This window comes from Callorhinus ursinus, unplaced genomic scaffold (assembly GCF_003265705.2).
Source record: "Callorhinus ursinus isolate GAN/ISIS: 27379988/994484 unplaced genomic scaffold, GSC_fseal_2.0 scaffold7, whole genome shotgun sequence".
In the NCBI taxonomy this organism is placed as follows: Eukaryota; Metazoa; Chordata; class Mammalia; order Carnivora; family Otariidae; genus Callorhinus; species Callorhinus ursinus.
Genome location: NW_027397069.1, coordinates 65,073,059 through 65,093,819, shown reverse-complemented (window position 1 = coordinate 65,093,819; position 20,761 = coordinate 65,073,059). Strand labels below are relative to the sequence as shown.

Here is a 20,761-nt window from a genome sequence, read left to right as displayed (position 1 = left end):
GTATCTATTACTGATGTTTTAACCTTCCCACCATGCCATTGACCTGTTTCTAGGTCCAACTATTCATTCATGTATGCATTCAACAAACATTAAGCATCTCTCATGTTCCAAGCCCTACACAAGGCTGGGACTGAAATTGCAAAGTAGGGACAAGAAGACAGTCCCTAGGAATAATTACAACATGTAAGCATTACTCCAGTAGAGGTCAAGAAGGTGTCATGGGACCATACAGGAGGAGGCTTGGTCTATTAACTTGAAACTTTAGGAACTTAAAAATTATGTTCCTAAAACATAATCTCAAGTCTCCTGATCCTTAAATTTACTATTAACTAATAAACCATATTCTGACATAATTCTTTATTTGTTTCGGTATTAAATAATTTCATTCTTCTTTATATTCTAGTTAGTCAACGATAATATGCTCACTACTTCTCTATCCTCTATCTGTTTTCTTCAAAAAATGGCACTTAAATTTATTTCTCTTTTCTCAAATGGATATCATAAGGAAAATACCAAGAATTTAGCTACATTTGGAAACGACTCCATGAAAAAAAGTTGCTCTTTAAGACATTGTACTTACTAGTAAAGATGTAATAAAAATTACAGATAAAAATATAATGGTCAACCAATTATATTTTGAGTTGGTTTACTCAAATATATTTATGTTCTTAATGGCCTACTCTATTTGGCCATTTGGACGCAGTTATCAGGAATAATCTGGAGATGTGAGAAGTGTTTGGGGAGTGTAACTAGAAGTCGAGATTGTAAGTTTTTGAAGAGGAAAAACAAAAAGAAATCTGGATGGAAGTATGGTACAGAATGGCAATTAAATGCCAAATTTTTGTGGAAAGAAGATAATCTCTTTGCCTACAACACCTCCAGATGTGGTCTGAGCACTGCCAGAATGACAGATGGGCTCTTAATCCATCCAGCTCAACATTGTATTTCCTTTTGAAAGGTAGTACTATCATGTTATTTTTTAGAAAAATTAATAATAATAATAATAATAATAATAATTTAGTACTGGGCGCCTTCTGAGCTTTGGGTATATCTATTCTGGATTTGGAGTTTTTTTAAAAAAAATATTCAGACCTGGGATCTAGCCCCGCGTCGGGCTCCCTGCTCTGCGGGAAGCCTGCTTCTCCCTCTCCCACTACCCCTGCTTGTGTTCCCTCTCTCGCTGTGTCTCTCTCTGTCAAATAAATAAAATCTTAAAAAAAAATTTTTTTCAGAAACACTAATTGAGCACCATGCTGTTTCAAGCACAGTGTTAGGCCCTGAGGACAAAAGATGAGTAAGACTCTAGCTGAAGGATTTTATGATATTCTAGTGGGAGTGACAGACACATAAAAAATAATTAGAGAATTTATTGCCTGGGGAAATTGGTAAAGGCTAACCATTCAATCAATAAATATTTACTGAGAACCTTCTCTGTGCAAGACACATAACAGATACTCATTTGTAGATTCAGAAACCCCTTAAGTGTGGTACCAGGCTATATATTTCTAGGTTATCTATGAAAGTTTAATGTACTTTTTGTGAACTCCCTAACTATATTTTCTTGAGTTTTTAATCCAGTGATAGGAGAAGAAGTCAATATAGTAAATAGCTATTGGTTCCTGAATGATTACTAATTTCTTTTTAAGTACTTAAAAACTGCTTGTTTTATACCTTGCTCTGGAATTTGGACATAAAAGAAAATCCATGTGATAGTTTCACAGTTTCTAAACTGTACTTTTCCTCTTTCTTCGAAGTTGACTACTTCTTCCCTTTGTTGTTCTTTCTCCAAGACTAAGAACAGCAGTTTTGTGATCACATTGACATTTTTTCAGGTGCTCCCTAAAGATTTATTTGAGTCTGAAGACTTGAACTGAGAATGTCTGGGTGTTCTCTTATTATCTCTTACTTATACTGGGCTTTTACTCCCTTGAACTCATGTTTATTGTAACTTAAAAATAAGGCTCACTGACTGAAAGGACAGACACAAACTGCTTGGGGGAAATTCAGTACTCTGACTACAGTCCTGACTCCATCCCTCCTGCATTCTGTGGGTATTTATGAGTGCAAGCAGCATTCCAGATGCTGGCTGTGGATGTAACTTAAAGCAAACATCCTTAGCTCAACAAACAGATTGTTCCTTTGTGCCCTTAACTTTGGTTCATTCTGGGCTTCCAGCCTTCCTGACAGAATGCACAGATTTGTGCCTCTTTGGTGTTATTTCTTCATCAAGCTTTTATGTATCTGCTTCTGAAATTCTTGTTTCCCAAAGAGATTGCTCTGCCACCACATGAGTATCTTTGTATGTCTCTGTTTTTATTTCTCATGGGGATCATTTGGGACATGGGTTCAGAACATTTTATTTTTTAAGCTGTTTTCCCTTTAAACTCTCTGGGGAAAATGGTACCCATCTTTTCTTTGAGATAGTAATGAAGGATAAGAAAATAATATGGAGCAACTTCAGGCAAATAGTTGGGGAGAAGCATTACAGTAATGTGGAAAAGAACAGGCAATGGTCTGGTAATAGCCCTTGGTTGAAGCTAGTCTATATAGGACAGGGAGTTTAAGTGACCTCACACCGTGGTAGCTCCCTATCACAGATATGCATGATTTTTTGCTTTAGTGCTTAACTTACTTTTTCTCTATGAATTATTTAATATAAAATGCATCACATGATATAAAACACAAAATATGTAAAAACTGTACATTGCAAAGCCTCCCTTCCTTCCCTATACCCTATCCAGTCAGTCCTGCCTCCCTTACCCCTTTACATTACCACAATTATTGGTTTCTTTATACATATACAAATCAATATAAATATAGATTATTTTACTTCTCTTTTACACAAAAGGTAGCATCTTATGAAGATGGTTTTGTAACTTGCTTTTTCACACTTAATATATCTTGGAGATCTTTGCAAATCAGGGTAGGGAGAGGTCTTTGCCATTGCTTAAAGGTATATGTATTCCACTGATAAATGTAGGATTAATTATTGCCTACTACCCTACCGGTAGATATTTATGTTGCTTCCAACATTTTGCTATGACAAACACTGCTCCAGTGAATAAACAAATATGAGCCAGTGTATGTGTAGAACCAATTTCCAAAAGTGGAATTACATGTAATTATAGTTTGGATAGAAGCTGCCATATTAACCTCCCCTGGGTTCTGTATTAATTCACACTCCTGCTAGTAACATATGACAGTATCTGTTTTGCTATAATCTCACCAACAGAATGTACTGTCTAACTTAATTAATTATTAGAGCTTTTTATGCACACAAATTATAACTCTCCCCAAATTTTTAAGATTTCTCTGATGCCTATCGCTGTGGCATTTTTTCATACCCTAGTGGGGATGGTAAGCAGCACAGCTTACCTTATTTTCCCTAATTTCAGAGCAGGAAGTGCCCCTTCCCACGTCCTAGGCCTCTACCTCTTCCCCCCACATCAGTCAGGACTTGGCTTCCCAGACATCCTCCTGTTCTTCTGCATCTTCGCCATGTCACTTTCTATTTCTTCCCCATGCCCATGAGCATACGCCTACTGCCATTATTAAAAATACCTAAATGGGAAAACCCTCCCTGGGCCCCCTGTTTTCCTGTGGCAGCAGTTTTCAGGGTTTGGTGTATTGGTAAACCTTGAGGGTTCTTCTGGAACGAAGAGATCTCGAGAATTGTTTTATGATGTAAAATAATGTACATGAATTCTGACTCTTCTTTTGTAAGTGATAAGCAAGTTGGATCTGATCCTGTCCCATTCTTTGTCACAAATGGATCCCTGACCTAGAGCCCCAGCACAGATGTCTACACAGTTCCAATCCTGTTCATCCAATTGCCTGCAAGGCACAGATCCTCAGAGTCCTATTTTCTCAAAGCCAACATGCTCGAAAGTGAGCCCAACTTCCCATCCATGCTGGTATGTCTCCTGGTCCTCTCTCTCAGTTGGTGGCATCACTGTTCACCGCATCATCCAAACTCCAAATCAGGGAATAGTTCTTGAATCATCTTTCTCCCTTCCCCCACCAAATCTAACCAATGGCTTCCCGTTACCTCCTAAATATTCACTGACTCTGTACCCCCTACCATCACTGAACTGGTTTAGGTCCTCATCATTTCTCATCTGATCTTTTGCAAGTTTTTAACTCATCCCTGCCTGCAGTTTTGTCCCCCTTAATTCATCCGTTACCAGCTGTGTTCCCTGGTGTGAAAATCTTAGTCACCTTCTTAAAACCCTTCACATATATCTACCACCTAGAGGATAAAACCTAAACTCCCTCTTGGCCAGGGTCTGTTTCCTCCCTCTCTCCAGTCTCTTCTTTTGCCACCTCTTCCCCCCTAATTTTTATTCCAGTGACTCCAGTTACTTCCAGTTCTCTCCATTCTCCATGCCGCATCTCCCCTCAGTGTCTGTAGAAGCTTTCAGATATTGAACACGTATTACTGAGCTATAGCTATAACATGCATTACCCTAACTGGAATGCCTTCCTTCTCCTCATTCCCTTCTCTCAGCTACTTGTAGCCATTCTTCCAGATGAAGCTAATATGTCACCCCATCTAGGAAGTGTTTATTAATACCAACACGCCACACTCCCTTCCCTGCCCCACACAGGTTGAGACGGGAACTCCTCCCTCAGCTCCCTTGTGGCTCCCTCTATCACTACACTTACCCTGTTACCCGAACCACATGTGTAAGTTAAAAATATTTAATAGCCACAATAAAAAAAGATAAACAGGCGAGTTGATCTTGGTATTTTCTGTTTAATCCAACATATCCAGTATGTTACCATTTTAATGGTAATCAATGTGGAAATTATAATTGAGATATTTTATATTCTCTTTTTGGACTAAGTCTTTGAAATCTGATGCATGTTTTATACAATACAGCTCAAGTGCTCAATAGCCACATGGGACTAGTGGCTACTATATTGGATAGTACAGGTTTAGGCTATGACCCAATGAGGACATAAACCACGTTTTGAGTCCCTGGCGCAAAACCCAGTGCCTAGCATTTGGTAGATACCCAGTATATGTGGAAGTAGACAAGTGGAAAGAAGCAATCTGCAAGTCACAATGCATACGTAACAAGGATCGTCTTTATTAAGGTGTTTTTTTCTTTTGCATTTCCTGATGTTCAACCTTTCCCTATTCTGCAAGGGCATGTTTATTTCTAGGTTATTGTTTGTTGCAGCAGAAATACAAAGTGAAAGAACGAATCAGTATTTAGCTTTCTGATACCCAAAGTCAGACTCTTTATTACTTTTTTTTCCCAAAGAAAGAAAAGGGATGTTTTTGTTTTTTGGGTTTTTTTTTTTTTTTTTTTTTAGCTCTCATTGAAATAACAAATTTTAGACATTACAGACTGTCAAATATACTAAAACCTGCTTATAACTCAACATGACCAAGAAAGCCCTTACTATGTACCTGTCCTCAGTGGAAATAAAAGGAATTTTGGGGCGCCTGGGTGGCTCAGTTGGTTAAGCGACTGCCTTCGGCTCGGGTCATGATCCCGGAGTCCCAGGATCGAGTCCCTCGTCGGGCTCCCTGCTCAGCAGGGAGTCTGCTTCTCTCTCTGACCCTCTTCCCTCTCATGTTCTCTGTCTCTCATTCTCTCTCAAATAAATAAATAAAATCTTTAAAAAAAAAAAGGAATTTTGTACTAGTACATGTAACTATGTATCATCTATTTAGGATATAATAAGAAATTAGCAAAAGAAATATCACTGCACAAGGTGATCAAATGATTTAATGGAACTGAGACCTGGCTATGTAGTGTTTAGATAAAAGACACTGTGCCGCAGGGTAAAGAACAAAGATCATACTTTTTTAAAAAGTGAACTTAAGAATAATAGAATGAACTAATCATATGCTAGATTTTAGCCCATCTACACAAAAGGTTTTTTAAGATGTGGATTCTTTCTTCACCTTTGACCTCACTCAAAATGTTCTAACCCTGAAACAATGTTGCAAGATAACAAACATAGAAGAATGTTTGGGAGGAAGAGTAGGAGGGCTCAGCCATTACTGAATGGAGACAAAGGGCTGATTTGTGCTCTTTTAGTTATTAGAAATGATCATTAAGGCCAGGTGGGATGCAGGTGGTTAAAGAGGGCACCTGAACAAACAGGTATTGAATTTAGAGAATGCCTTCAAGTCTCTTCTGGGCTACGTTCCCAAGGCAGACTCAGAAGTTACCTGCCCTGCCAGGTACCTACTAATCTATCCCCTGGGGAAGGGAACATTTTCTCCATGACTGTATGAAGTGTCTCTTGAAAGCTCCAAGTCTGATTTTTTTCTGTATGCTGATTGGTACAGTGCTAAGTTTTGAATAATTGCACAAGTAATTTTTGATGGTGGAAAGGATCCAATATTCCCAGAAACGGTCCTAATGGTCCCAAATGCAGGAAAGACTTCACAGACGTTTCAGTGTACCTGTAACTAAGAAATTAATGTCGGTCTCTAGATTCAGGCTGATAGTTCCTGGGGGAGCATGCAAAATCAGGTGAATTAGAAGATGTAATATGAGATGTCATCTGCAAAATAAGAAACTGAACACTTCATTTAAATGTTTGGTTTTTCTCTCAGCCTTATGATCAGAAATGTAAAAAGGAGATGCTTGGTATAGTGTGCTGGAATAAACCACTGAGGCTCCTTTTACCTTTCCACAGAGTGTATGGGGTGTATAAAATATGCCGAGTGCTATAACCTCCGTTATTTTACCCCAGCCATTTAACAGAGTGTCAGCTTTCCATGTAGGGGAACTGCCAATTGTACCCACTCCGTACCTCGCCACGGCAAGTTGAGGTCACCATCTTCCCACTGTGCACTCTTTCCTCTAATGAAGTTTCCATTATCCCTTTCAAACACCCATGTTCTCTATATTCTATCCCTATCAAAATGTTCTCCAGAAATGGTCTGAAATGTTTACATACAACTGATAGAGCAAAGTCTCAGCCAAGACTTGAACAACTGAGGCTTCCATACATGTTTCTGTTTCTAATATGACAAGGTGCCTTACTGTCTGTCCTTTTCATGGGATGAGGAGGATGAATTAATTCAGGAGGAAGAGTTAAGATTTACTGAGAACAGCTGCCTACCCTTTCTAAGATTAAAAATAGGGTGGGGTTTTTTGGAGGGTTGTGGGGGGGAGGTCCTAAAGGCTGGACTTTCTTTCTTTCTAATGAGCTGTCAGAAAGAAATGGAATTAATCGTTTGGTCTGGGTGGAGAGTAGGGTGAAAATAAATGCACAGCGGTGAGGTTGATTCCCTTGGGCAGGAAGGAAACAGAAGTGCAGGTTCTGGGAGAGGTGGATGTCCAAGGTGGCGCTTGAATCCATCTGGTGAGGCAGAGCCTTAGAGGAATTGAGCCCCCTTAAAGATAGGCACTGGCACTTCAACCTCAGGAGTCTGAGCAAGGGGAATCGGAGATCAGGCAAAGGGGGTGGAGTCCCTGGGGAGAAATTCACTTCCCAATTTTCCACCATTTGAGGCAGACAGGGGAGCAGGAGAGACTTGACCTCCACATGGAGGAGCAATGTCAGACAGCAAAGAGGCTCCGAGCCCAACAGCAACATGTAGGGCAGCAATGGGGGCAGAAGACTTCGTGGGATTTTTTCACTTGGAAATGGTTTATTTTATGTGTGTGAATTTTACTTCACTTAAAAAAGAAAAAAGCCTTAGTGGTGAGGCCTTAACGCTTCTCAGGAACAAGAAATCTGGCAAACCTCTTGTTGGAGCTGTCAGTGCCTCAGGGAATTCTCAAATGATCCAAGGGAAGAGGAGGGAACACCAGAGACTAGTAAGTAACTGTGGGAACAGTGCTGGGATGGGCTCTGATTTAGTGGGAGAAAGAAGTTTGGTATCACTTGACCCTAAAGAAGTTTGGTATTACTTGACCCTCAAGTGTTGTGGAGCAATGCATACCCATTATCCTATAAACAACACTGTTGGCTCTCCACTGCCTGCAGAAATACAAAATCTAAAACTGTTTCAGTGGCATTTCAGACTCTCTACATGAAGCTCCAAATCCTTCCTTGGAGTCCCCTTTCCTGCCATCTTCCAGCCACCCTGGTTCCATAGCTGCTCCCTGGTGTGACTTCTGCTTGAATATCTCTCTGCCTTTACTCCCATGGTGGTAACAGACAGATGCCAGTTTGGGATTTGTAATGGGTTCCATGTAAGGGGAAGAGCCTTTGAACAGCAGATCTGTTTGTTAATTGTCCATCTCTTACCTTTCTAATCTCCCCCACTTCTCCCTGACCCTCAACCCTCCAACCTGGTGTCTTCCTACACCACATAAATATTTGATATCACAGTAAAAAAAAAAAAAATCTCACTTTTCATCTTATCAGTTAATCACTTTGCCATTTCTTGTCCTGGTATATTTATTCATTCACCCCATAAAAATTCAACAAATACATGAGGCGCTATGCTTGGTCCTGGGAATCCAAAGGTAAATAGGTCATGGACCCAGAAAAGCCCTGCAATTCTAAGAGAAACAGTTTCCCAAAAAAGAAGGCTCACCTCTAATTGTAAAAGTTATTGGACTTTATGGATGCTTATTTACATCTCTTTAGAGTTTACAAGTGACTTAAAGATGTTTTGAAGACTTATTTGTGTTTATCTCATTGATACAGTCTTTGTTTGCTTAAAATATTAAACAATTCAAAATAATTCTGCCAACCATTGTGGGACCCTATGCCTTTTTACTGAACACAGTAGCTAAAAGGCCATATACTCTGAAGCAGGATCACTCGGAAGCCCCTTTTCCAGCCCATTGCATCTTTGATTATGAAGGGTATAAAGCCTACAACAGCATGTCATGGGAGAGATGATTTGGCCAAAATAGAACATGAAACAGCATATGGGTCATAACTTCAGAAAATCTGGGTATAAGCATGTGAACATATTTTTTCTCTTCCAACATAGGTGCCAAAGGAAGGAAAACAATGCATTGGACTGTATCCAATTAGAATTAAAACTATAAGAGAAAAGAAAGGCCACAATTTTGATTTCTCAGAGATTAAGTCTGGGTGGGCAAAGGTGATGGTGTCCCAAAGAGATAACATCTGGGGAGGTGCTGAACCATTCTAAAATCTATATCTCCATTCACATATGAGTCGTCTTCTCTGAGCTAGACTATATTTATTTCAAAAATAATAATAAAATATGTCCATTTAAATTCTGTGATTTCTATGCTGTGATTTCAATTATTTTCCCATGAGTTGTGCTCTTTTCTATAGAGATGTTTAATATGCTTGTCACAAGAAGGAAATACTTTCTCTTAGGTTCATTACCTGGACAGTGGTAAATAGATGATGTGGAAACTACCTAATACGATAAAGTAAATTCTGGAATGTAATTACCCTCTCTCTGTGGCATTCTGTTTGCACCTTAATTATTGCCTATTTTTACTGATTTTTCCCAGCCCCTAGAGTTTATGGGAAAGAAGGGTATAATCTCAGACTTAGCTCCAAGCAAAAAATAATTTTCCACAAAACTATTAGCCAAACCTGTATCATTTGGCTAATAGTTTTTACCTTGAATTTTCTGCATCTGGGTTAGATTACCATTACTTCTAGGATATCCAGAATATTATTGGTTAAAGCAAATAGGTCTGCCACTGTAATGGAGCAGTGTAAATTACAGAAGATTTGTATAGCACACTACACATGCGTGTGCAGTGCCTTATTTAATTATCAAAATCAGAATCAGAATCAGGTAATATCACTATTCCCAATTTACAAATGGAAAAAAACCAAGACTCTGAGAGGTTATGTAGTTTTACAAAGAAACACAGTTATAAATGGGAGCTCTGAGTTCAACCAAATTCTTTGACTCCAAATCCAGCTTTGATTCTACTCTTCTCAAAAATCATTTGTTTTTTTCTGTTTCTCTAAGGCAGTCGAGCTCTGGAATCAGGAGACCTGAGTTTGAATCTCAGTCCTACCGATTACTAAACATGTGGCCTGGACAAAGTACTTGACCTCTCAAAGCCTCATCATATCTTGAGGCTATTACATCCAGCTGATGACTGACCTACCTCTTGGGATTGTGAAGATTAAATCAGATCATACTCACAAAGCTCAAGCATGCAGTAACCATTCAATAATATGTTATTTTTATTGTTATTCTCAGGATAAATCTTAAGGAAAAGTTTTAAGAGTTGATATGAGATTTACATTTTTGTAACTTTCAAATTTAAGAATGTCTGTCTGGCCCAATTCTTCAACCACTTTTCTTGTTTTTCTCACTATGAATACTCTTTGGCAAAGACGTCTAGCCATGCATGAACCTCCAAAATACAGTATTTCTACTTGGTCCTTCTCCTACCACACTTAGAAATGATCTTGTAATTCCATCTATACTACACTGAGAGTTAGTCCTCCTTTTCTATATTTTTCATGGCATGAATTTCTCCTGCTTATAATTCAATTTAATTGACAGGCACAGTTGGGGAAATTCTCCAGTAATAAGTCAAAAATATTAATCCTACTCTTCTGGAACTAGAATTAGATATATGTTAGAATTTCTCATTCTTAATCTCTTTTTTTTAAGGATTTTATTTATTTATTTGACACACAGACAGAGAAAGAGCACAAGGAGGGGGAGCAACAGGCAGAGAGAGAGAGAGAGAGAAGGAGAAGCACGCTTCCCACTGTACGGGGAGACCGATGCAGGACTCGATCCCAGGACCCTGGGATCATGACCCAAGCCAAAGGCAGACGCTTACCTGACTAGGCCATCCAGGCACCCTTCTTAATCTTTCATAGTTCCTTTCTCTTCTGTTTGTACTACATTCTGCATAATTTCTTCAGATACTTCTTTCAGTTCACCAATTCTTCTGGCTATGTTGAATTTGTTAAATTCAAGTGTTAAATATTGTTAAATCTGTTCATTTCTAACTTCAATTATTAAATTTTTAATTTATAAAGTGTATTTGTTTCTCTGCCTAATCTATTTGAAACCTTTTAATATTTTTTGTTCCCTGAACAAATTTTCAAACTTATACTTATTTAAACAGAGTAAATATAGGGCACCTGGGTGGCTCAGTCCGTTAAGCATCTGCCTTCAGTTCAGGTCATGATCTCAGGATCCTGAGATTGAGCCCTGCATCATCGGGCTCCCTGCTCAGTGGGGAGTCTGCTACTCCCTTTCCCTCTGCCCCTCCCCCCACTCATTCAATCCCTCTCTCACTCTTTCTCTCAAATAAATAAATGAAATCTTTAAAAAAAAACATAGTAAATATAGTTATTTTGACGTCTATATTTACTAATTCCATTATCTGAAATCCTTGGGAGTCTATTTTTGCTGTCTGTTGTTTCTGTTAATTTTTCTTTATGATGCCTTGTTTCCTTGTATATTTAGCTAGTTAACTCTTTAGTTTTTTTTACTGTAAACTACTTATTTTCCTTGGAATTTTATGTGTGACAATTCCTTGAACCCAAGACAAAGTTGCATTACTTCAGAGAGGTTTGACACTTCTTTCTTTTTTTTTTTTTTTCAGTTTTTATTATTGAAGTAGAGTGGACATAGGATGTTATATTAGTTTCAGGTGTACAACATAGTGGTTTGACAATCCTATACATTATGCAGTCTCACCAAAGTGCAGTCACCATCGTCACTATACAGCATTATTACGGTATTATTGACTATATTCCCTGTGCTGTACTTTTCATCTCCGTGACTTATTTATTTTACAGCTGGAAGTTTGTATCTCTTAATCCCCTTCACCTATTTTGCCCATCCCCCTCACACCCATCTATGGCAATCACCAATTTGTTCTCTGTATTTATGAGTCTGTTTCTGTTTGTTTTTGTTTTCTAGATTCTACATATAAGTGAAATCATATGTTATTTGTCTTTGTCTTATTTCACTTGGCATAATACCCCCTGGGTCCATCCATGTTGTCACAAATGACAAGATCTCATTCTTTTTTGTGTCTAAGTAATATTCCATTGTATATAGACCTCACCTTCTTTATCCATTCACGTATCAGTGGACACTTGGGCTGCTTCCATATCTTGGCTATTGTAAATAATGCTGCAATAAACACAGGGGTGCACATATCTTTTCAAATTAGTGTTTTTATTTTCTTTGGGTAAATACCCAGGAGTAGAATTACTGGATCATATAATTCTATTTTTTAATTTTTTTAGAAACCTCCATACTGTTTTCCACAGTGGTTATGCTAATTTATATTCCCACCAACAGTTCATGAGAGTCCTGTTTCCTCCACGTCCTTGCCAATACGTGTTATTTCTTGTCTTTTTGATACTAGCCATTCTGACAGGTGTGAGGTGATATCTCACTGTGGTTTTGATTTTTATCTCCGTGATGATTAGTGATGTTGGGGTTAATATCCAAAATATATAAAAATATATAAATATAAAAGTATAAATATATATATAAATATATAAAGAAGTTATACAACTCAACACCAAAACCCCAAATAATCTGATTTAAAAATGGACAGAGGACCTGAATAGACATTTTTCCAAAGAAGACATTCAGATGGCATTTATTTTTCCCAGAACACTACCTGAGACCACTACCACTCAAGGATCCCTCAAAATCAAATTTTTGGCTGAAATATTTTGGACTACCTAAGCAGTGTGAAATTCAGCTCCAGACTAACATGAGGACTAGCATGTGAGTCAAAATTTTTTTGCAGTGATTTTTTTCTTCTCTGCTTAGTGCCTAGATTTGCAAGCATTATATATATGTGTATATATATATATATTTTGGCATCCCCCTGTTGGTGTGGGGGTGGGTGTCATTTTCCATTCACATACAATGAGTACACAGTCTGCAGTCTCAGCTCTATGTTGGAGAGGAGCTCGTATTAGACTCCTCCACATACGGGGGCAATCTCTGGGCTTTTTGCCTGCCCCCTGCATGGTCATGAAAAATCAAAGCTAAAGTTTATGCAGTGAACAAGTGCCCCCAGAGAGAAAGTTGACTGTGATGTTCTGCTTAACACTGAGTTCCCTCACTTAGGTTTTATGTCCAAGAATTTAAATAATTTATCCAGGATACTTCATTTGCTTCCAGGACGAGGGGCAGTCCATGTACCTATTCTCCATATTACCCAAAGCAGAAGTCCTTCGCCATGTTTTTATCAATTCAGTCTTTTGTTTCAAATTTGGTCCAAATTCGGTACAATGACAAATTAGGGAAAAAAAATTGATCCATTGAAAATCAAGAGAAGGGGCCCCTGGGTGGCTCAGTCACTGGGCGTCTGCCTTCGGCTCAGGTCATGATCCCAGGGTCCTGGGATCGAGCCCCACATCGGGCTCCCTGCTTGGCAGGAAGCCTGGTCTCCCTCTCCCACTCCCCCTGCTTGTGTTCCCTCTCTCGCTGTGTCTCTGTCAAAAAAATAAAATCTTAAAAAAAAAAAAGAAGAAAATCGAGAAATATGGTTAAGCAAGCAACTAAGTTATTTCTTTTCGGAGATTACACCATGTACACTGTGCTGGCTCTGCATTCGCCGTACAGTAACTGCCTACCAGGGATGGCAGTCACACGGGCCCTCCCTCCGGGGGCAGCTTCAGACCTGGGGGCTTACACTGCGGAAAACACTGCTGCTCCATAGGCATTTAGGGCTCTCAGTCTCTGGCTTGGTAGTGTCCAGAACTGAGAGTTGTCCTCACTAGAAGGGGAGTGTGCGAGGGCTGAGTGTGGTGGTGGGGAGACGGGGCAGTGTTGAGTAGACTCTCTGGGATACAGCGGAGCATTATTCCAGAGAAGTCAGAGAACAAAGGGCTATGTCTGCCAGCAGGCGTTCTCCCCAGAGAACAACAAGAAACCCAGGTCTGGGTTAACTAGGCTTCTCTGCAGCTCCCTGCGCTCCTGACAGCATACCTGTCACCTCAGTCCTTGTCCTCCAGCCATGGTTGCCACCCCTCGCGGGTGCAGCTGTATCCACTCAACTTCTGCTCCTCCTCCGCTCTCCTTCCCCAGCCTGATATCATTTATCAAGCAGAAAAATCTCTCTCTATAAATAGGCATCCAAAGCTTTTTTGGCAGAGCAGTTTTCATGGCCTTTTGAGCAAGACAAAGAAAGACCTATTGGGAGCTGTGTTCTGAGGTTTTACAAATTTCTTGGACCAGTTAAATGTTTAGAAAATTAAAAGCATTTACAAAGAGGTTATTTACTTTTTAGTTTTCTAAGTAAGAACATATATATTTAAAACTACTTCAAACCAGTGTTTGCTATTGTATCAGTTTGCTGCCTTAGAAACACCCCCGAATTCAGGGGCTTACGACGGCACACGTTTATTATTGTCATGCTTCTGTGGCTCCTCTTGTCTGGACCTGCTTGCCTGGGGCTGGATGGGCCAGGATGCTCTCATTCACAGCGTTGGGCCTTGGGGTGTGGGCAGCTGGGACAGGGAGGGCCTCTCTCCACCTGGTCTCTAATCCCAAGTGGCCAGCCAAGGCATGTTCACGTGGTGGTCCAAGGGTTCTTGCAGCAACAGAGAAAGCCCCAGCGCACAAGTCCCTTTGCCCACAGCAAGTCACACGGGCAAGCCCAGATTCAAGAGGTGGAGAAATGGATTCCTCCTCTTGGAGGAGCTGCTAATCACCTTGCGAAGGCACCAACAAACAGGGAAGAATTCATGACCATTTAGGCTGCAACCTACTATCGTTATAATCATTTCCTAAAATAAAAAGAACATCTTACAAAAAAAGAATAAAAGTTCCTCAAATGTAAAATATTTAGCTTTATGAAAAAAGTCACTACATTGTCCTATGATGATGATGATGATGATTACTCCCACCACCATGGACTTCATTCTGTCAGCATACTTCTAGAGAACAGTGTCTGGGACTGCAATACTGGGAAGCAGAATCTAGCAGCATTGTCGAGCATTAGGGAAGAGGGTGGCGAAACTCGCAGGGAAACCAACTAAGAATCCAGAGAGATGATACTGAGAGTGAAGGGGGTGAGTGGGAACCGGAATAACCAGAGAGCAGGGAGGTGTGGTAAATAGCTCAGAGTAAAACTTAGCACCAGGTGAAGATGGTGGGGGGTGTGTGAGAGAGAGACAGAGAGAGAGAAAAGGGAGAGCATGGAGTCCTAATTCTGGAGTTTCCACTGTGGGAGAACCCCAAAATTTTATAATCATCTGTATTAGTTTCCTATTATTGTATGACAAGTTGCCACCAACTTAGCAATTTATTTTTTATTTATTTTTTAAAGATTTATTTATTTGAGAGAGAGCTCCTGGCCATGTGGGAACATGGGGAAGGGACGGGCGGAGAGGGAGAGAGAGTCCCAAGCAGGCTCCCGCTGAGCACAGAGCCCAACACGGGGCTTGATCTTATGACCCTGAGATCACAACCTGAGCCAAACCAAGAGTCCAACGCTCAACCAGCTGCACCCCCCAGGCACCCCCAACTTCACAATTGAAAACATCTACTTATTATCTCACAGTTGCTTTGGGTGAGGAGTCAGGCATGGGTCAATGCTTGATCTCTGCTCAGTCTCATAGGCCAAAATCAAGGTTTTGGCTGAGCTGGACTCTGTCCTGGAGGCACCTGGGACAAATCCATTTTCAGGCTCATTCAGGTTGTTGAAAGAATCCAGGTCCTCTCAGTTGTAAAACTGAGATCCCCATGTCCTTGTGGGCTTTTTCTTTTCACACGGCGCCTTCTATCTCCAAGCCCGCAATGCCTCACTGAAGCACCTTGTGCTTCCAATCTTCTGCAACCAGCCTGAGGAGGCTCTCTACTTCACGGGGCTCGTGTGATTAGATTAGGCCCACTTGGATAATCTCCCTATGTTCCTTTGTGCCATCTAACATGACATCACATAACATGGTCCTGGGAGTGTGACAGCCCATCAAATTCATGGGTTCTGGGGTTTATAACAGACAGATTTGAGGGGAAATTTTAGAAATTCTGCCTACAACATCATCTTTTGGAAAAAGAGAGTGATATAAATAAGGAGATTTTTTTTTTCATGAAAACATAGCTGTATCATGAAACCACCATCACCCCACAGGACTATCGTTAGATGTATATGATATAAGAATACAAAAATGCATTGCAAAGATAAAGACTTGGAATAAGCACAGATTCACAGATTGGGACTTTGAACTCCACCTCCACTACTTACAAGCTGGATGATCTTTTTTTTTTTTTTAAAGATCTTACCTATTTATTTGAGAGAGAGGAGAGACAGTGAGAGAGTACAATCGGGGAGGAGAGGGAGAAGCGGGCTCCCCGCAGAGCAGGGGTCCAATGCGGGGCCCGATGCAGCGCCCGATCCGAGGACACCGGGACCATGACCCGAGCCGAAGGCAGTTACTCAATCGACTGAGCCACCCAGGCGCCCCAAACTGGATGATCTTCAGCAGGGCAATGGCATCCAACAACCATCTCTCTCCTCCTGGGGGTTTTATTACTGGCTGCCACTAGGTGTCACTGCCACAGCTGGGGAGAAGAGAAGCTCCCTGGGGCTGTTTCCTCTGTCCCTTCCCCCACCCCCACCCCCCTGGGGATTGATGTGGATTGAAATCTGTGCAACCCCTGTGTTGTGAATTCCAGAATGCGGAGCTCCTCATCCCTGGGAAAGTCAGAAGCATGGAGCGATCTTGAGGAATCCAACTCTTCGAAAGGTGTGAGCCACAGGTTTGCCTGGGGAAGGCTCTTTTTTATCAGGGCAGTTGAGGTTGGGGGAGGGGGTGAGGAAAGGTGCCTGGGCTGCCTCTGGCATGCTTTGCACCTCCTTCACCAAGATCCTGTGGCGCGGTTTATTTTGGTGGGGAAGTGAAGTGTCTTCCTGCCCAACCAGCCTCAGCAGTATGGTTTGGCACCATTGAGACAGGAGTGAAAGTCTGAATGCTGAGGTTCAGGGTCCAAGCTGTAGTGGTGGGATTCTTCATTGCCAAGGCCCATGTGAAACGTGGCTCTCAGGACCTGGACCATGTCCCTGGTTGTTCTATCCTGAGTCAAACAAATGGACTGTCAATACATGTCAGAGCTGAAGGCTGCCAGATTGGGAAGTGGGCCGAGGCGCTGGGAAAGTGCAGGAGATTTTGTGTCCAGGCCTACCGGGTGCCTAAGAGAATACAACTAACTTTCAAAAGAGAGCTCTTGCCAATGAAGAGCTCTCTCCCGTTGGATGTAGTGTGTACGCTTAGAACACGGCATCTCTAAATACATGCTTATTGTCTATTGTAGTGACGTGAGCTACAATGGGGGGGAATGCATGTTCATATATGCTTTATTAGCGCTAGACCTTAATTATCACACTTCTCTAGAAGTAACTGCCTGTATCTTTACAAACTACTGCCACTAAGGACAATATAGACTTCACAAGTTAAAAGCTGTATCTTATTTATTCATATAATCTCTGTATAGAGGTCACCGATGTTTCAACCACTTAATGGTATATGGAAGGTTTCAGTATTTAAAAAACACACAGAAGGGTACCTGGGTGGCTCAGATGGTTAAGCGTCTGCCTACAGCTCAGGTCATGATCCCTGGGTCCAGGGATCGGGTCCCACATCGGGCTCCCTGCTCCTTGGGAGCCTGCTTCTCCCTCTGCCTCTCTCTCTCTCTCTCTGTCTCTCATGAATAAATAAATAAAATCTTTAAAAAAATAAAATAAAAAACACAGAAAATTGCAAAAGATGAATTAGAAGTGATTTTTTTTCTCATCATGTATGATGAGAAAGTCAGTCTTGGGAATTATTCCCAAAAGCTGGAGTCTGCAACCTTTTGTGACCTTTTTAAAAGGGCATTACATTATGAAGAAATCACAGGAGAACAAATGAGTTTTGTTTTGTTTTCTTTAAAAAAAAAAAAAAAACCTCTACCCAAGCAGATAATGTAATAATTAGATCAGATAGCCAAGGGCTGCAGAAAATGTAAAGACAAGCAGGCATCCCCCCCAGGAGGGGACCCTCCCTCTGCAGGCTTGTTCTCTGGTCCGGACCTGTTTCTTGGGTGAGGACCTATCTGTCCTTGCCTGCGAGTCTCAGCTCGCGTCTAGAACATAAATGCACGAAGCAGTATAAAATCATGTGATCTGGGCGAATGCCCATACCTTTTTAACAACATTGATAATCAGATCCTGTTTCCTGTTTTGGCTCTGTCATTGAGCATCCTGAGTTGGTTTATTTTTTTATATTAGAAGGGTATTTGGTGATGAGAGATCTTTCCAGTCCTTGCAAAAAGGAGTAATAGGGATGGATGGGATTTTCGAGTTTTAACCATGTATTAATATAATCCTTGTAGTGATCCACTGAGATAGATGTTATTATTGGTATCCCACTTTACAGAAAACTGAGGCACAGGGAGTTTAGTGATTTTCCCAGTCATGTGGCTAGAATATGACAGCAGGATTCAGTCAGGTGTAGGACTCCAGACTCTATCCTCTGGGGCATTGCCACCACCACGCCTCCCAGGAGATGTGTGCTCCCCTGGGTCTGTACTTGGAGCCCCTTGCATCCCTGTGGGCAAGCTGATGGGAGCGTGTCCCAGGCGAGCAGTCCTAGTGGGAAGTCACCAGCCCTTCAAATACATGAAATTGATTTTCACCTTCGTGGCTTCTTTCTACCACTATTCCAAAGGAGGACCTGGCTTTTCAGAGCCACAGTTCCCTAGTTTGAAAAATAAATTTAATTCTTTCTTCTGTTTAAAACATTTAAAGGCTGTGAATCTTGAACAAGATAATATATGGTCATGCCCTCATTAAACCAGAATACGTTATCTCCTACCAGGTGTTATTGTAATTATCTCTTATAATGCAGCTTTTAATAAATAGATGAGGCCATTTTCTGATAAAGAATTACTTTTAGATTCTTTTTAAAATATCCAGATTGTATTTTGCTTCCTGACAGGTATTTTGTGAGTTTTATGTTTCCTTTGGAAAGAGGGAAGAAGCATACCATTGAAAAACCAATCCTAGTGAGCTTTCTCACTTGTCTCTAAGATAGCGTTTAATGGGAGAATCTCTACTCCCGAGGCTATGCTGACATCCTCATTCCACCTAGTATATGAGGGCATTTTGAGATAAATTCTTAATCATGTAAAATACATTCTTTTAAGAGCAGAGGCCAGGGGGAAAAATGCTTCCTGGCCTTGAAGATTGCCTTATTTGTGCATGACAAAAGCACTCCCCTGTAGGTTGCTTTGTTTCCCAGAATATTCTAGAATGTGAGTTACATAGTTGAGTTATAAGAACACCGTAAGAACACAGTAAATCAAATCTTGTCGCCTGAACATCAGCAAGTGTCACGGCGGGGCAAGTACGGAGTGGCCTAGTTGCATAGATTAAGCTTGCTGAGGGACGCCACCTGGCAGCAAGTGTCGCTTCAGAAATGGACAGTGGCCCAGGATGCTCTCGATCTTAGAAACAGCCCAAATCATTGCAGTAAGAAAGATTCAAAAATGACAACCCATTAAGAACGATCAGCTTTCTTAGACTTAGACAAACCTTTGAAAAAAAGGAAAAGTCAAAATTGTTTGTCTCTCCAAAAAGACATCATTTTCTACTCCAAAAATAGTCAGGGTTAGGTTTGTGTACAAAATGTGTGTTTAGCCAGTAATATATTAAAAAAAATATTTTTGTGAATTAGCATTTTTCTTTTTCCCAATAAAATAATTTTTGAGCTGTAGCTTTTGTTCCAATTATTAATTTGCCAGATTTTATAGCCTAACCAATGTGATTTTATTTAGCCCTATTGAAGTGCCATGAATTTCAGTATGACTCAGTTCCTGCCCAAACTTTCCCATGCGAACATCAAATATTAATCCAAAAATCCAGAATCACGTACCCCTAAGTAATCAACAGGTAGGTCATTTGTTAAAACAAAGAATTTTCTGTTTAGAATGCATAGGATCTTATTTGTACTTACTGTAAAATTTCTTTAAATGTAAAATTGCAGAACTGCCCCAAATGAATCTGTATTATAGTTATTTACTGAATATATGTTTATGTGTCTCTAATTTTGATACCAATGTAAAATCGGTCAGCTTGGTTATAACCTTCGTGTGACTATTCCCCCCGTCGCCTTTTGCGCTCAGTGAATCAGTGCTTTTGCTGCTTATGCCTTGTCCTTCCTCCATCTCTGTGTTTCAGTCTGTATCACTTCTCTAATTGAACCATCTGCCTGGCAGCCCCCCAGCAGAAATCCCCTGGAAATTACGTGAAACGTACATACTTTCTCTGTGAAATTCAGTGTGTTTAGTGTCAGGGTATTCCTAGCAGGCAAGAAACCACATACAGTGTTTGCATATTTAGTTCTGTTATAAACACTTAAGGGCAGGGGTCTATTTTATCTCTCTTTGGGTTCCGATTTTTTAACAAATATGTCTTGATGGTATAAATTATTATATCTTCTTACTTTCTGACTCCTCTTCTTGACTGAATTTTTCATTCCTCTCAGGATGACTGTAAGGATTTCTTCGGTGTAACAGTTTAAAATTTTCTCTCCTTCTATGTGTCTGCCTTTCTTCTCTTTCTTAAATCCACACTGGTGCCACTCACTGCAGGAAGAACTCAGAGAGCGAATGGGATCTGTGAAAAATGGGATGAATGATGTGGGAGCACAGCTGACCATAGGGAGCTCCTTCATGGCCTGCAAAGATAAAAGGGAAACAACTCAAAAGAGGAATTTCACCTCCTACTGTTGGGAATTTTGTCTTTAAATTTCTTTAAGAAACTAGAACTAGTGATTCGCAGCCTATTAGACCCAACTCTTCCATTTATTTATTTATTTATTTATTTATTTATTTATTTATTTATTTATT

At 40.4% G+C, this 20,761-nt stretch overlaps 1 protein-coding gene across 2 annotated transcripts in view; it reads left to right on the top strand.

Annotated features, from left to right (window-relative positions):
* The window catches only part of FRY (FRY microtubule binding protein), a 447,132-nt gene that overhangs the window by 135,609 nt on the left and 290,762 nt on the right, over positions 1-20,761 (top strand). The window contains exons 3-4 of one of the 2 annotated variants that reach the window (XM_073894717.1): positions 12,529-12,646; positions 16,550-16,633. The exons of the other annotated variant lie outside the window; for it this stretch is intronic. Coding sequence (XP_073750818.1) covers positions 12,633-12,646; positions 16,550-16,633 — 98 coding nt within the window. The 5' untranslated portion in view covers positions 12,529-12,632. The remainder of the gene's footprint in view (positions 1-12,528; positions 12,647-16,549; positions 16,634-20,761) is intronic. 2 annotated transcript variants of the gene reach the window in all.